This window comes from Cyphomyrmex costatus, unplaced genomic scaffold (assembly GCF_001594065.2).
Source record: "Cyphomyrmex costatus isolate MS0001 unplaced genomic scaffold, Ccosl1.0 scaffold75, whole genome shotgun sequence".
Lineage (NCBI taxonomy): Eukaryota > Metazoa > Arthropoda > Insecta > Hymenoptera > Formicidae > Cyphomyrmex > Cyphomyrmex costatus.
Window position 1 is genome coordinate 1,976,850 of NW_017280322.1, and position 17,521 is coordinate 1,994,370.

The 17,521-nt window shown below is 31.8% G+C and overlaps 2 protein-coding genes across 2 annotated transcripts; one reads left to right on the top strand and one right to left on the bottom strand.

The window, feature by feature from the left end:
- Positions 1 to 1,823: 1,823 nt before the first annotated feature.
- LOC108780989 (calcineurin-binding protein cabin-1) lies at positions 1,824 to 17,341 on the bottom strand. The gene is given in 19 exon segments (XM_018548844.1): positions 1,824 to 3,751; positions 3,825 to 3,953; positions 4,786 to 5,056; positions 5,223 to 5,388; positions 9,338 to 9,589; positions 9,723 to 9,999; positions 10,106 to 10,975; positions 11,063 to 11,438; positions 11,520 to 12,284; positions 12,360 to 12,507; positions 12,596 to 12,749; positions 13,335 to 13,527; positions 13,632 to 13,756; positions 13,839 to 14,019; positions 14,100 to 14,243; positions 14,322 to 14,510; positions 14,583 to 14,744; positions 14,825 to 16,371; positions 17,152 to 17,341. Coding segments are annotated over 19 exon segments (7,830 nt in total). The 5' UTR covers positions 17,236 to 17,341; the 3' UTR covers positions 1,824 to 1,954.
- LOC108780988 (uncharacterized protein C1683.06c) lies at positions 5,494 to 8,092 on the top strand. The gene is made up of 5 exons (XM_018548843.1): positions 5,494 to 5,571; positions 6,761 to 6,956; positions 7,074 to 7,245; positions 7,351 to 7,589; positions 7,680 to 8,092. The coding sequence occupies exons 1-5, from the start codon at positions 5,510 to 5,512 to the stop codon at positions 8,079 to 8,081; spliced, it is 1,071 nt and encodes a 356-aa protein (XP_018404345.1). The 5' UTR covers positions 5,494 to 5,509; the 3' UTR covers positions 8,082 to 8,092.
- Positions 17,342 to 17,521: the final 180 nt, after the last annotated feature.

The following is a 17,521-nucleotide window of genomic DNA, read 5'->3' on the forward strand; positions in this document are numbered from 1 at the left end:
CGCTGCTTTAATCAATAGAACTCTTCCTAAATTTGATAGAGAACTCTAGAACTCTTTGGGGGCAACCAGAACTCTGCTTATTTTTTCAAAATTTGGCAATGAAGGGCCAGCTTCACAGACGTGAATTAATATTGGATTCTTCTTTATGCAGAAAGTGGGGATGACTAGCAGTCCATAGTTATACATATAGTCAAAGGTACAATCATACTGTGGTATGTATAATCGTAGAAGTCGTGTGCCCGTGTGCAGGGGAGAGGCGGGGTAAAAGTTACTTCGCGTGGAAAGTTCAATGTTTCACAAAATAGCGACTTTTCCCAAATGAAAATAATAATGAAGACGTTTTCCCCAAATGATTTCCGATCGATTCCATTCATAAAATTCATTAAATAAAATCGCTGTCTGCTAACTTGAGAAAATAGCATGAGAAAATTTGTTAATAACAAAAAAAATACTATTACCCAAATGTTTAAATGCTTTTCCCAAATTTCCCCAAATGATTCCCAAATTATATACACATAAATAAATAAAAAATATTCAGTTTGTCTGCTATCTTGTCAGTGGTGCAACCGGGCATTTTCGATATTTCCTAACCAGTTCATTTACACAAAGTCACAAACGCATATACATACAGTTATAACAGGATCAGGATTGCACTTAATGTATAGAAAGTTACATTAAATGCACTATCTAAACTGTCGACGCCATTTTGGCTCCAAATGCTAATCTTCTCATCGCGGTACTTTGTTAATTTAGTGACTTTAATTTATACACGAGGTGACTTTTATTCGCTAGAAGCCGCGTCTAGTGACGCCAATAATTCGCTAGCAAATTTTCTCAACACGTTTGATTTTTATTCGCTAGTGACTAAAATTTTGAAGTCGCAGCATCGAGTGGAAAAATTCGCTCTGGAAGAGTAACAAGAAGCTAGCGACAAGCGTCAAAAGTGGTATTCGCCGCTACTATACGCTAACAAGAGCAAACCCGCGTTTAGAAGTTTTTAGTAGCGAATTCGCTGTGACATCACTAGACGCGGCTTCTAGTAAATAAAAGTCACCCCGTGTCAATCACGCTTAACTGACGATCAGTTACGATCATTTTTGTACTGAAGCCTTTAATCAGGATATCGGTTATATAACTTTCTTTAGAGCGAAAATATAAAAAGTACAAATTTTTATATGTATGTACCTCCTGTTATATATGTATATATGTATTACATACATATATACATATATAACATTTTCACCTTCCTACCCTTTCAAGGAAAAAATTACATGGTTAATTCTCAGATAATGAAAAATTAGCCAGAGAGTTGTAAAAAAATTATAAGAAAGAATGATTGATTTTATGATTTTAATATATAAATTTATGTTTCTTAGAATATTTATACATCATTTTCTAATTACAAAAAAATTAATTAAATATGACTAAGTTACAGAATAATTTTGCGTTACGTTCATACTGGAATCAAAAAATTTTACAATAAAGAAACAAATACTTATATATATAAAAAAAATAACATACATTTGTTACAAATAATTCTATAACTTCCTGCTAATATATAAAAATTTCAAAAAAAAAACAAATTTTATATAGATATAATGTAAATCAGCCATTTTTTCAATTCATTACATTGGAATTCATTCAATAGACAACTTTACATATATAATTGGTTTATACATTTAAATCTAATTTAATAATTTAAAATCGAGAGTTTATACGAAATGCATATAAAACTCATTAACTTAGTTAATGAAAAATTTTGCAAAGTTATTTTCTCATATTAGGAACGCTAAAATAACTTTGCAAAAATTTCCCAACGTTATCGCTATTACGCCAATACAGTTTGTCAGTGCAAGAAATTGATTATCAAGTAGACAACTGTAAATACTCCTTGAAAAGTCATTATGCAAAATAATTGCAAAACGTCCGTGACTTATTTGAGCTACTTTTAACTTTAATCGTCTAATGTTATAATTTCGACGTTATCAGTGAGGAGTTTATCTTGTGTTTTTTTGTTTGAAACGTTAGCAGTTTTTGCTCTAGGTAAATCATACATAGATATACATTCGGCGGTTGTCGACGATCTCAAAGTTTCTGGGACTTTCGGTGGCACTACATTCACGGAAGCTGAAAGAGTTTTATAATCTATGTTCGACTTCAATGGCGCCTTCTGTTGCGGTATTATTTCCAGATGAGAGTGCTGTTGTAATTGCGACAACATTGAAAGTGCCTCGACTGAACCGGAAGTAAATGAAGCTGGTAATGAGCTTGGCACCTCTATCGCTGATGTCGCAGTCGATTTTGGCTTGCTGATGGATTTCTTGTAGTTATGATACTTAGCGGCCGCGGCCGCAGCCGCGGTCTTAATACCGCCAGGTTGTGAACCGACGGGACTCACAGAAATGCCGCTTAATTCTGGAGGTATAAAAGGCGATTGCGACATCGGGACAGAACTTGCCGATGGCATTGCATTCAGTAGATTTGGGAAATTGCCAGACATTGGCACTGACATCGTTGCCATCTTGGTTGTCGACTTTGCTTTCCTCACAGGATGATTCTGAACGTTCGTTTGTGTTGAGTAAGGTCGCGAGTTCTTTTTCGACAATAATTTATGTTGTAACGACGTACCGGAACGTGATACGTTCGGTAAGTTCATGGATAATGTTTGCTGTTTTATGATCACCGGTGCACCCATGGATGTGTGGGGGATGTGTGGCATGGTTGCGGTCGGATTCGTAGTAACGGTACTACTGCTGTTCTTTAAAGGCGAGTGCGATAGCGACGGATTGTGTGCGGGTTGCGGTTCAGTTAAGGATTTTGAGACTCGTATCTGCGGCGCGGTTATTTGCTTAGGCGGACTGCTCTTGACCTGTTGAATAATGGATGGTTTGAGTAAGGATACTTGTGCCGACGTGTTCGACGAGTGTAATACCGGTTTCGTAGGCGATATCTGAAGTGATTTAGGAATATGGACGGGTAACACTGGTTCGGTCTGAGAGCTCGGTTGCTTGTTGGGCGGCTTCGACGTTTTGTGATGAGGCTGCTGGCTCATCGAGGTGCTAACTGGCGTTATAGATATATTAGGTCGATCCTTCGTCAGTGACATAGTTGTGGTAGTCTTGGTTGTCGCTTGATGGTACATAGGTGTCGGTCGTAAGGTTGATACTGTAGAATTACTTAAACTCAGTAATTGTTGTACTGACGCTGTCATAGGATCTAAAGAACCTTTTAGACTATTTAAATTAGTAATGTTACTTGAAGTATTGACATTAGAGTTGGATGTACTCATTGTTGAAACATTGCTCATGCTGGTTATAGTGGTACCAGGATTGTTTAAGCCGCTAGTAAGATTAGTCAATGACGATAAGTTGTTTTGATATTGTCTCAGGATGTCTTGATAACTTCCTACTTGATTTAAATAGGTCATAGCCGCTAGAGGATCCATTATATTGCTGTTTAGTCCACTGGCTAGTATAGCCGATAACATATTTGCGTCAACTAACGGACTCATAAAATAAGGATTTATCAGAGAACGATTTGGTCCAGACGCACCCATGTAATTCGCAAAGTTACCCTTGGAACTGAACTGATTCATTACGTTGCCACTTTGTTGCAGAGCATGTTGCAAGTATTTATTAACATTTGGTGGACGTCCCCTCGGACGTCCGGTAGATGTCAAATTTCTGTGTGGTTTACGATTTTGCAATGTTTGCGGAGACGTTGAATTCACTGGCACTTGTGGTATGGGTGCCTGCAATGAGATATTAATTTGGTAATAATTAAATTACACATTGACAATTGCAATAATAGGATGATTTATTTACCGGAATAGTAGAGGCGATTTGAGGTGGTACGTGGGAACTATTACTACTATTAATAGATGCGAGTTTGTTTGCCTGTATCTGACGTTGACAACACTTAATAGCAATCTCCAAGACATTTCCTTCCAAGTTCTAGAAAGTAATATAAAAATGCAATTAAAAATAGTTGAAATTGTCGTGATTTTTATCTAGTAATTAGTATAAGTATATAGCAAGAAATGACAGTTTACAACAAACGACTTAAATGGTATTTGGAACTTTGAAAAAGATTGAAAAGACATCTTTCAAGATAAAGTAATTTACTATTATATAGTATGAATATTACAATACAAATAAGAGAAATGACAATTTATATATTTAATAATTATAATTAGTTCACTCTTTGAGGAAAGGCCTAGTTTAATAACGTAAAGTAACGTAAATGTAAATGACTTGGGATAGAGTGTAGGTAACTTGGGACAGCAAGTATTTTTGTTAAATTCAATCATAGTATCTATCTATGAGTTTCTAAAGAGAGTTTAAATTTTAAATTGTCTTTAAATAACTCATGGATAGATACTACGACTAAATTTAACAAAAATATATACTGTCCTAAGTTATCTACATTATCTCAAATAACATTTGTGGTAATATTCTATATTATAATCTATAATCTACAGCAATAATGTTATCTTCAACAATTTATATTTGATGTATTCTGCAAATATTTACTATCAATTAGATGTTAACTCAACTGTGTGTTATTGTCAATGACGAATTATAAAACAGTTGTGTAAGTATACGACAAAAAAAATGTTTAATGGAAAGAAAATTAAGAGATAAAGAGATAAGAAAATATATATAAACACCTCATATTGTATACATTTTTACTACATGCAAAGTATTCGACTTAACGCTAATTTCGACAGTCTGTGAATATGACATTGGCACAAGTATAATATAATTTTATATAAGATTTACTTACTTTATTTCCTATGTACATCTTATACGTATCTGTCAATAATGTTGCAAATGCTTGTATAGTCGATTCTTTGCCTTGAAAATGTTTCTGGACAAGTTGATATGTTTCGTATACATCAAGTAGTACTTGTGTTCTAGAGTCTGTTCTAATGAGGTGTACACTGTCGATTGTATTTACTGAGCCCATCGTTTGAATTCTGCTTCTGAGTGACTGTTGGCAAAGTGTCAAAGCTTGTCGGGATAATTGTTCTCTCTCAGAATCACGCAAGTATTTTCTAGATGCAAAAAAATTTGAATGCAATAAGATTACATTATGTAAGAAAATTATGTATTATTTATATCATTCATCTTTTTATATTGCACAATTCTTGTTATAATATTATTTAATAGAAGAGTGAATGATATACGTTCTAAATTTTATTTTTATATTCTTAATTTTACTTGTCTGAATCTGGAATTTTTCCAAGTTGTATGCACAATTGCATTAACATTCGACTATCGTTACTCTCTTTTAACACCTGCATGAGTAACGTCACACATTTCGACATGTGTGAAGCAAAACTTCCAGGTCTGTCAATTTCATTGATAGGAATGTGCCACACACCCTGTAAAACAAATATTATATGTTGTTATGTCAATGATATCTAAAACAAATTGTTTCAACAAAACTTTGTAACATATTAATTTTATATATTATAATTACAGATTTTATTAAATAATTAAGGAAAATGACTATGATTAATATTTTAAAAATTATATTAACACTATGTCTACTTTGTTTTGTCATAAGGTAATAATTAAATATTTAATTTATTATTTTTATAATTTAAAGCACAAATAGTATGAAAAAACTAATATAAATATATAAAAAAAGGCTAAGAGAGCAAAAACTGAATGTTTATATTTAATAATATTTATATTATGATACATTAGCAAACGTTCCGATCCAACAATTAGGTCATTTTTAATGTTAATCAAATAAATAATGACGACCTAAATAAAATTTTGCAAAAATATAATTGTCATTATTGTCGATATGTTACACAATTAATTATACTTTTGGACTTGCAATTTGAAGAACATATACCGACTAAACATTTCTGTAACATATTTGAAGAAAGAAGTAATAAGATTTATATATTAATTTTGATTACTTTAATGTTTTATAAAAACATAAATTTAATTTTTAAAAAGCATGTACATTTTTACAAAATTTCTTAAGCCTTATTATTTATAAAGCATTATTATTTATAAAAATTAATAAAACAAAGTTCTCAATGTCAAAACAATAAATAAAACAACCTAGAGGGCAAATCCGAGTCATCACAGGATATAAATAAAAAATTAATACACAAAAAAATGAATTTATAATTAAAATAGTTTAAAATATTTTTGTGTATTAATTTTTTATTTATATCCTGCGACGACTCTTGAATTTGTCCTTCAGGTTGTTTTATTTATTATTATTTATTTTATCAACATTGAAGATGACCTAGTTATTGGGTTAAAACGTTTGATGTATTATGTCACAAGTATTATTAAATATTAATATTTTACTGTTATAAAATTAAAAATAAATATCGAGATAAAAAAGATCTTACATTAAATTCGCAAGAAATTTAATGTAAGATCTTTTTTGATAAAATACATTTATTAATTATACGTATGAATAACTACGTCTATTTCTAACTCTCAATTATCCATTAATTAATTTTACATTTACTATTATCATTTAATATTTTACATCCAGTTTTTGCTCTTAGCCCTTTTCTAATATATTCATATTGGTTTATTTAATTGGACGTTATATATTAATCTTTTATTTATGCGAGCGAGAATAATGAGTATGAGAAAAGTTTTCTATCTCATTATTTTATAAATTTAAATAGTAAAAGTATTTAAATGAGAATATTTTTGGTATAATAGAATAATATATAATCGTATTTGCAAAATAGTAAAAGTATTTTTTTGTAAAATAGTCGAAAAGCTCCACGTAAAATACTGATAGATACAGATCCTGGAGGAGATGATGCTCTAGCATTATTGCTGGCTCTCATGTATGAGGCTCAAACTCATGATATCGAAATTCTAGCTATAGGTGTCACATATGGTAATACATATTTAGAAACTACAACAATAAACACGTTAAAAACCTTAACAGTTGCTAACAAAAAAGTAAGCATTTAACGATCAAATATTTCTAACATATATGTATTGTATATTCAAACTTTTTTATAGTATACAATATTTAAAAATTTTGTATATATAATAATTTTTTCTAAAACTGGACAGAAACTCGTATATGCTGGTGCCAAAAAGCCATTAATAAATAAATATGAATTTGATGATTTCTTTGGTGATGATGCATTTGGAGATTTTGATTTTACCGATGAGATAACTGCAAAAATCGATAGATCGAAACATGCCTCTGTAGCGTATGTAGATTTAGTAAAAAAATATCCAGGTTAATATTTTTTAAAACAATTATGCACAATACTCTCTTTAATTTTATAAAGTCTCTATTAATTGATACATACGTTGTAAATATCTAATTTGTTTTATTTTTTAGGTGAAATAACTATAATTACTCTTGGACCTCTAACAACAATTGCTATAGCACTTGCATTAGAACCTAATTTCCTAAAATTAACAAAGCAACATATCATAATGGGAGCAAATATCAAGACTAATGAAACTGAATTTAATTTTAAACAAGATCCAGAAAGTGATTGGATAGCGTTAAATAATGTCAATAAGCCTAGTATTATACTTCCTATAGACACAGTACTTTCTCATGTCTTTTCACAAGTAATATATATAATAATATCTATAAGTACAATATGTATGAACACTTGAGTATTACACTGATATTTAAATAATGGAATTTCATTTAAATAGGAGGAGTACATAAACCTTCACAATAATTTGGATAAACCTATTGCAAATTTTTTGAAAGCAGCTGAAAGGGAAGCTATAGAAAAAAATAATAACACGTGGACACCAGCAGATGGTATCACTATGGCAATTGCGTTACGACCGGAGATAATAACGAAATATTCTGAAGTTAATTTGACTCCAGTACTTGTTGGTGATGCAAGAGGTTCAGTTGTGGTCAATTCTAATAGCCAGATACATAATGCAATAGTTGTAGAATCTTTTGATAAAGACGCATTTAAAAGTTTAGTATCACAATATCTTTCTAAATCAGTGAGCAAATTTCCGTTGCTACCCTTGCTGTCGTTCCACCGCTTTCCGCGCCATTATCGCTCCCCGAGCACTTACCGTCAATTTAATGAATAAGCCAATTCGTAGCCAAAATATTAAGTTATTATTTTATGTAACTATCAAAATATATTATTCATGTATATATATGTATATCACAATTTAACAGTTTCATTTAAAATGCGTTTAAAAACTTTTACGAATTTGTATTTGAAAATAGCTTATGTTTCGTAAATAAATGACATGTGTGTGTTTTTGCAAATACTTCATTTTTATAAATTATTTTAATTCTTTAATTCTCTTATTGATGACATAAAATTCAAATATGAAAGATAAATTATGATTGACTCGTATGATTTATTAAAATCAACAGAAAGTGTAAAGTCATTCGAGTCTTTAAAACTGGATGTTAATGTTTATTTTATTATGTGAATTTTATATACTGTGTATGTAGTCCCCCCCCCACGACGCTGATAGATTTTCAGCCTTGACGCATATTCACTACCACAGTAATATCACTTAGTTAAATTGAGAATCAATTTAACCAATTTTTGATGCCTATAGCATCATATTAGATCTTAATAATATGTTGAAAGACATATATTAAAATTTAATATTAAATTAATAATTTAAACTCAGAGAAGCTGAGATTGTGAAGAATATCACGAGTTGGCGTTTCGTCAAAATAAAATTCAAAGTTAATCATTCTGGTTATTTTTACATGATGTGTACAGTCGTGCAAAAACATTCACCAAAATAAACAACTGCAATAAAAATAAACAGATTGAAAAATCTTAATATTAATAAAGAAATTACATTTATGTATTTATAATTTTCTTGATATAAAATTTTTTTATCTGTTTATGTACGTATATATATAATAATATATACGATAAATTATATAAGAAATATATAGTAAATTACATAAATTAAATAAAATCTGTTTATTATATATATATATACAGAGTGTCATTAATCGATTAAATCACCTATAAAGAGCAAGTAGACCGAACTGAGTCAAAAAGTCTTATACCATTTTGCAGTTTACGCAATATTTAACGAGATATTAGATTTTGCAAAGTGGTATAAGACTTTTCGACTCAGTTTGGTCTACTCTACTTATTCTTGATAGGTGATTTAATCGGTTAATGGCACTCTGTATACACACGTGCGCGCTATTGAAATAGACATGCATACAAGATTTTACTTCAGTTTAAAAAAGATTGTGTATCAATGTTTTAACTGAGTTAGATTAGACATTGACTTAAATTTTAAATTTAATTAAAATATTTGTTTACTTACATGTTACTTATTATATATTGTACTATATATATAAAAAAAGTTGGTACTTCTTCTCTCGGCGAAAAGTCCTTGAAAAGTTTGTCCAGGATAGAATTGACAAGTATATGTTCCTAATAAGAGATCCTTACATTTTACAATATTCTTCGCCTTTTTATTATTAAAGAAGAAGTGTGAAAGTCTATAAAAAGACTTATGATGTTCTGCAAATCTTAATATACACTGTTCCAAACCAGCTAAGCAATATGCGATTAATGTCGCTACTTCTTCTTCTGGCATCTGTGCCTCTAGAATTAAAAATATAAATGTCAAATACAAATTATACTACTTATTGCATTAATAAAATATAATACTTGTAAATTATGAGAAATTAATTAATTTCTATAATAATTATTAAACAGCACTAGTATACTTCTTTACCATTTTCTACATTATTAGAATCTTTCTTCTTTTTATCCGCGTCACTATCCATAGATTCACTATCACTATCGCTAGAGCTATCGCTGTCAGAACTATCGTCGCTACTACTAGATTCCTCACTACTACTAGAGCTCGAATTATTTGTTTCTGTAGTCGTAGTTGTAGTTTGTGTCGTTGTGGTACTTTCTTGAGAGCCCCTTCTACTTAAAGTAATTTCTTCATTCGCATTGGTTTGTGTTTTTCTCCTCTCTTCTATTTTATCTTTATTTTCCTTTTCCTGTACATTAAAATTAATTGCATATACACGCTCATACACATATATATATCTCAATTAATATTAAAAATTTATATGTAAATTAAATTATATAAAAACATAAACTTACAGTAGATTGCAAATCTTCATTTTGTAACCATTTGCCATCAAATCTTCTGGTATCCTCATCATCCGCTGAAGATTGCTGAGTTTCCTGACTAATTTCCATTGCCTGTTTCATGAGAGCATCCATTAAGTCCTGTACGTCATCGGTCTTACGTACAGAATCAACTGTTAATATATTTACTGAACTTTTCTCCTCGGTTTTTGACTGCAATTTCGTTTTATCGGCACTCATGTCCTCCAGTTTCTTCTTTTGCAATTTTATTTCATTACTTTCATCACTAGATATAATCATTATATCGTCGCTAGTTTTTTCCTTTTGCGACACTATATCACAAACTTTGGTAATTAAATCATCTATTAAGGCTACGACATCCTGCATTAATTGTAAATGTGAGACACTACTTAACTTTATTCTCTTTGTATTGTCATGTAACAGTTCATCAGGACATCGTTTACGACTTTCAGACTTTCCTAGTTCTGTAGACTTAATATCAGAGATTTTATTTGACTTATCTATGATTTCTATCTCTTCAATACTATTTGAGCGTTGACATACTGCTACATTTTTATCCGTATCTGTACTGTCGACTTCTTTCGTAATACTTTTCTCAATATCGTTCTCTTCTTTTTTCTTATCGTTAAGTTTAGATTGATACGTCATAAAGGGCCCTTCAGAGCAATTTTTAAGATGCCAATGAAACAATTGACCTAATGATTTCTTCAGTGGCTTTCCCTCGTGTTGTTCCAAATATTTTAATATACTCGCATGAATTCGGTAATGAACTTCTAGGGCTTCTATAGACAGATTTTGTGGACTCTTATGGCTTATTCTACGTGGATATTGAGCGTTATTATCATACAATAATTCACTAGCCTAAAATTAAATAACAGTATCAAATATTATAAAAAATATATAATGAATAATATAAATAAAAAATAATAATATGTAAGAATAATTAACCTTTGCGTAATGTTCTAAGAATATAGGAGGATCCTGATTTTTCTTCTCTGCAACTTTACCAAGCATGTACTGATAAAGCCATCTTTCATCATGCTGTATGGATGTTTCTTCAATAGTTTGACATATTCGGTTAGCAGATTCAAAACACTGATCTGCAATCTTTAGCATCTCTTCTTTTCTAGTTTCCAAAATTTCAAATATCTCCATACTTAACGTATCGGTCTCTTGTTTGAGCAATCGCGAACAAAACGAATGAACCACGTAAACAAAATTCCCGTACTCTGTCCAAATTACAGAATGACCAGGTGCTAGCTCAATAGCATGTTGATAACTTGACTGTGCCATTTTTGCCTTATTGAGAAACTTATCCTTTCCTCTAAAAAATTAAAAACATATATTACTTGTAATAAATAAATAAAGTGTAATACATAAATAAAATTTAGAAAACACTACTTACACAGGTCTGTAACTGTTCAACCAATTCTCAATTATGCTGCCCGTTGCCATAGCTAAACCTGCCCATGAATTTAATCCCTTCGGATATAAACACAAATCTAATAGATAATACCGGCATGCGTGTTCCCACTTATTGTTTTTAAAATAAAAATCACCCAATAAATAGTAAATGGTAGATATCGAGTGCGGTAAAGGTTTCATTACGCTCGGCATCTTATCTTTCGCACCGATTATGTATGCCGTCATTTCGTCTACTATTTGATTCGGATCACTTTCCTGAGGAACTAATCTAATTATTCTCTTAAACAGTATCTCTGTGTCCATACTGATGGAAAGAACTCTGGGGGATTGAAAGTTTGGAAGCTGTTTCGGTTTATAAAAATCAAACAACAGCTGCGCCCCATCCCAGGTTAATTCCATTTGTGGTACTCCATGATCCTGAAGATACTTTGGCCGCATTTTGTTCACCCTATTTGGATGACCATATAGGCAATAAAATATCTGTTCCAAATATTTCGTGAGTCTATTCTTAATAGAAATATACAGAGGAGTTTCGAGATGCGGTATGATAAGATTCATAATAAAAAATAAAAGTTTTGCTTCGTTGAAACAACACCACGAATGTCTACCGATAAATTCATGAGCAATAAATAAAATCATGATAGATGGTGGAATGCCGTCGTCTTCGTCATCTGATTCAGAATTATGAGAACTGTGCGATTTATTTTTATAAGACTCTGTCTTTGCTCTTTCCTTATCTTCTTTGCTATTAACAAATTAATTTTATATAATATATATGATAATACATACCATCATATACACATTTCTTGATAAAACTTACTATTGTAGAATGTAATGTAACAAGATCCAAGGTAGAACAGTCTCCAACGGCATCTCCACAGCACTTTCTGGTACATCCAACTGATGACAAACGATGTGGACTAAATTTTGTACCAATCTCGATAAACGAGGTTCCGATAGATATTTTACTAGAATTATGATAAATTATAAAATTAGCGTAACAATGTTATATTATTATATAAAAATCCCATTGATGATAAAAAATTATGATCTTACCAATAAAAACACTGGCTTCGATCGTACAAGCTTCTAATTTCTCAAGTGCTGTTACAACAGAACTTGTCCATTTCTTCTGCTCGGCTTCGTCAGACGAATTCAAGTAATTTTGCCATGACTCATTCAGACAAGCCTCTGCCCAGACGTAACATTCCTGAAAGTACTGGTATTACTAAAAATCTATTTTTACATATACAGGATGTCCCAGAACGACGATCACGACAAATTACATGCGCAGGTAAAGCGGACTTAACTAATTTGAAAAGTCCTGTACCATTTTGCGATTTGAGCAATAGTTAACGAGATTTTAACTTTGAAAGATTGCCGAATACGCGTGTTCCCCGGCCTACCACTACCATCAAGTGTACGGCTTGCGATGGCTTGCCACGCAAGGAGTTGGGGATTGGCTGGCAAGCGCCTCGCCGCCGTGCACACCGCCGCGAATCTCCAAACGTCATGACTCAAACGGCGCAGCACATGCCAGGCCGTCCCGCTGCTTCTCGCGGCCTGCGTGCCCAGCATTCTGTAAGTGTACACTTGATGGCAGTGGTAGGTCGGGCGAGCACGCGTATTCGGCAATTTTTAAAAGTTAATATCTCGTTAACTATTGCTCAAATCGCAAAATGATACAGGACTTTTTAAATTAGTTAAGTTTACTCTACTTGCGCATGTAATTTGTCGCGGTCGTTCTGAGACACCCTGTATAATACATATAATATAAACATATTTATAATATTACTTCATATTGTTGAAGTTGCCACAAGCTATCAAGTAACATGTTTAATTGTCGAACTCTGTCGACGATATTTTCATTAATTACCAACAGTTTGTGTCTCTGTTTAGCAAATTTAAAAGTATCCTGCAATATACAAGCCAATTCTGCATATTTTTTCTCCTCATACAGATGTTGAATCTCACCTAATTTTTGACCTCTAGAGTACAAAATTAAGTTGTAGTATCTTTAACGTTTAGTTTTGACATATGTATAATAAAATACATTAATATAGATGATAAAAGAATCTTTAAACAAAAATACCTTTGGATTGATGTCAGCTTTTTCTTTACAAGTTTGGTACTAATTTGAGAATTATTTTTACAATTTAAAAGCATAACACATGGATTTAGGCTTTTACTTTCCATTTCATGCAGACGGTTCAACAACTAAAAAAATTCATATTTGTAGTTTGTAGCAATAATTATTTTAATATTACTTTAAACTTAATGTTATATTAAACTTTCTTACCAGTTCTAATGTTTCTATGACTACGTCTATATCACCTTGGCACAGAAAAATGTTACTTTTTAGCCATAGAATTCTCAGTAACGTGTATAAATTTTCTTCATTTAGAAGATCCTGTCTAACACTTGCGAATATTATATGTCCTAATTCTTCTGCTGGCATTCCAGTGCTAAGTTTATCTAATCTACGATAATTATTTTATTTATATATATAAATTATTTCTATATTTTAATATAAAAAAAGAAAAAATTATAAAAATCTTACGTTGGACTTGGTGTGATGTCTGGTTTATTATCTAGCCATCTGTCTGTATGAAGTTCGCCAAATAACAATGTCGCTTCGGTATCTAATTTTAGAACTTTGTCATTGACATCTTCATCAAATGGTGATAAATGTGGAATATGTTGTCTAAAAAAAATTTTTAACTAAAACTTTTCGTTTTTAATAACAAAAATTAAAAATTAAAATTAATCCTCATATACCTACCTCATAAAAGCATATGCTTGTAGATAAATATCTGACATTCCTTTTGGCCATTCTTGATTCCATTTAGTACATAAAAATTCTGCAAATTTTGTGATAATTATCATTAAATTGCTTTTACTGCTGTGTTTATTTATAAATGCATCCACTTCAGCAATTTCAGATTCTGTTCCAAAGTATTTCTGTGGTTGACTGTACAAATACAAAGTCGCAGATTAATAATATAATAATCACATCAATAAAGATTTAATTATAGACAAATACCTTGTATCAGGACTTGGCGATTTAGAACTTTCCGAGCATTTAAGAGTTTCCACATTCTTATTATTCTCTCGATTCGCAAATAATTGGTACATATCCATAGTGTCCATGGAATCATCCAGATTTTTAGTAGAATCATCTTTAGTCAATCTTACTGTATCGGGTCTGTAAAAAAAATGATTAAATGAAATTATATTCTATACTTTTAAACTAATTACATATAAATTATTATTTAATATACGTACAATAGAGTACTAGGAAATAATCTTCTAAGTGTTTCTTCTAACTGAACATCGTCCCTCTCTGCTTCTCTTCTGTTTGGTCCTCTTACTCTCGCAGATCGCCTCATGCTGCTGCAACTCCAGGCCCATTGTTGCAGAAAACATAATGCACTTCTACGTCTTTTCTTCACTTTTTGTCCTTCTTCTTTTCCATCAGCTTTCTCGGAATGAGTTTTACCGTCTGCCTTACACATTGTATCGTTTGTTTTTTCAGTACCTTTTTCAGAAACCTTATCACTTGATTTATCACTTTCCTTATCACTAGATTTCTCATTAGGTACTCCATTATCTATGCAGTAAATATCGTCTGTTACTTTGTCGCTCTCTAATTTGTCGATATTTGCATCTGCTTCAGAATGCATCTGTTCCTCCGATTCTATGTTTTTTGTTTCAGTTTGTTCTTCACTTTGTAAACCATCTGTGTCAGACATTCTTAAAGGATCTTCGTCTTCAACTATTTGCACATCGCTTGAGCAAGATTTTTTGTCCTCTTCGATTTCAATTTCCATTGCTGTGTCTGTATTAAAAACTTGATTGTCGTCTAATATCTCGCAATCTTCCGTTTCAATTTTAATAGCTTTGATATCAGTCTCTCCATTCGGAATCAAATCATTTTGTTGATCCATTTCCATTATACTTACACTATTTTCTGCAGTTTCTAGTTCATTACTCACTGTATTCTTATCATCAGGTTTTTGGACTGATAATACAATTTTACTGACAAAATTCAAATTATTATCAGTAATATATCTATGCATGTCTAGTAGACTTTCTCCGAGAGCCAACCATGTGCAGCTTGTTAAGGGCATTCTTAAAATCAATTCTGGTAAAGGTTTTGGTGTAAACTCTGCTTTGCAAACTTCCGCCCACTTTCTAGAAACTTCCTTTGCCTCTGCTAATAATTTGTCACCCAATATATGATCATATTCTGTATACAAAGGTGGATCCATCTGCCAGTCGCTATTGTATAGCTTGTAACATTCTTCCATACATGGAATGTCTTTAAATATCTTGTCACGAAAAGCTAGACCTTTCACATAATTAGGATCTCTTTCCAATGCCATAGAAATATATAACAGACAGTTCATATAATCAGGAACGGCATATAAGGCAGTTATGAGGTTGTCCAAGCATGGCCAGTGATTAATATTACATTTCAGTCCTTGCTTGAATGCCGAACAAGCTAATTCCAAATTGGAAATCTTCATAGCTAATGTACCAATCCTATGCCATAATGTTACATCAGAATCGTCCAGGTTTGCAGCCTCCCAATAATTCTCTACAGCTTCCTCATAATTCTCACAAGCTGCTTGAATGGCACCAATGTTCTTGAAGCAGGAATATTTTAAGGATAACATTGGTCTGGACCTACCATCTGGTACTTCAGGTTTTTCTACTTCGTCTAACAGTTCAGTGTCTAGAAGATCTTTGAAGACAATCAGTGCTTCCTCATGTTTGTTCTCTTTCAACAGCTCCAGGGCTTTATTGTATTCTGTTAGTGCTATTTGTTCCTAGAAGAAATTATTTCACATTTTATCATATATATCAATATAATATTTAAAATTCATCCAAATTTCAATTTAAATATCTGATACTTTTAGCATCGCTAACTTTATGATTCTCAGTGCACAATATGTATGCGTAGTCTAATACTAGTCTAAAATCATTATCAGACTGTGTATTAAACATTGAAATATTGAGGATTAAAAGATCGAAATTTGACCAATCAAAACAAAAAAAAGCTAAAATTTCTTTACCCTTATTGGTCAAATTTCAATATGTAGTTTCTAACTTAAAACATCTTTAAGACATTGTATGTTGATTTTAAACATGATGCTGTCTAGATAAAAACATTTCCAGAGAATATAGATAAGTAATTTATCATATATTTCACTGGAGAATGATTATCTGTTGAATACAAAGTAATACATAGTAACATTATATTTATAACTTAATAATATAGATGTAATATAACATATGTTGTACGTAATAGTTACACTGTTCAGTAAGAAATTATAACATTGGTGTAATATTACTGTTACTTTGTATTTAGCAGACATGTATATGTATATATATATCTATATACATGTTGATTCCACCTGGTATTGAATGGGGATCTCTATGCACTCTTCAAACGTTAGTTATCTATGCTGAACAGATACCGTCAATGCAAGAACGCAGTAAATTAATATTATGGATAACGATACGAAACAACAGAGAAGTGTCGAAGAAATTCATATCCGTACGTCTCTTTTAGGTTAAACAACAATGTAAACAGACGCGTGTCCTACCTGTGCTTCCTTCGTGATCGTGGGTAAATCCTCCTCCTCGCTTTCCTCACTTGACTCTTCGTTGAGCGCCGAAATCTTGATCATCCTGCCGAATTCGTGTGGTGTCGGCTACGTACAAAACGTCAACAAAACAACCGGTTTTTTAACACGCCGCCATGCCAATATGCCATCGAGTTGATCGGGCCAAGCATTCGTGAAATGTCGTGGGATGCAGATATTGCAGATGAGATCGTTGAATGGTCAAAAGAGATGATCCAGATAGCGATCAAGTGTATATAAAATCTGAGTTGTTTGCTCAATCATACTTTGGTATTCCTGTCTTTTTTTTTTGTGATCTTGCTGCACGTGTATCCGGTCCTTCATGAAACGG

Coding starts and splice junctions, on each gene's coding strand:
- LOC108780988 (XM_018548843.1), top strand. CDS start 5,510: ATGACTATGATTAATATTTTAAAAATTATATTAACACTATGTCTACTT. Junction 6,957..7,073: donor TAACAGTTGCTAACAAAAAA/GTAAGCATTTAA, acceptor AAAACTGGACAG/AAACTCGTATATGCTGGTGC. Junction 7,246..7,350: donor TTTAGTAAAAAAATATCCAG/GTTAATATTTTT, acceptor TTTATTTTTTAG/GTGAAATAACTATAATTACT.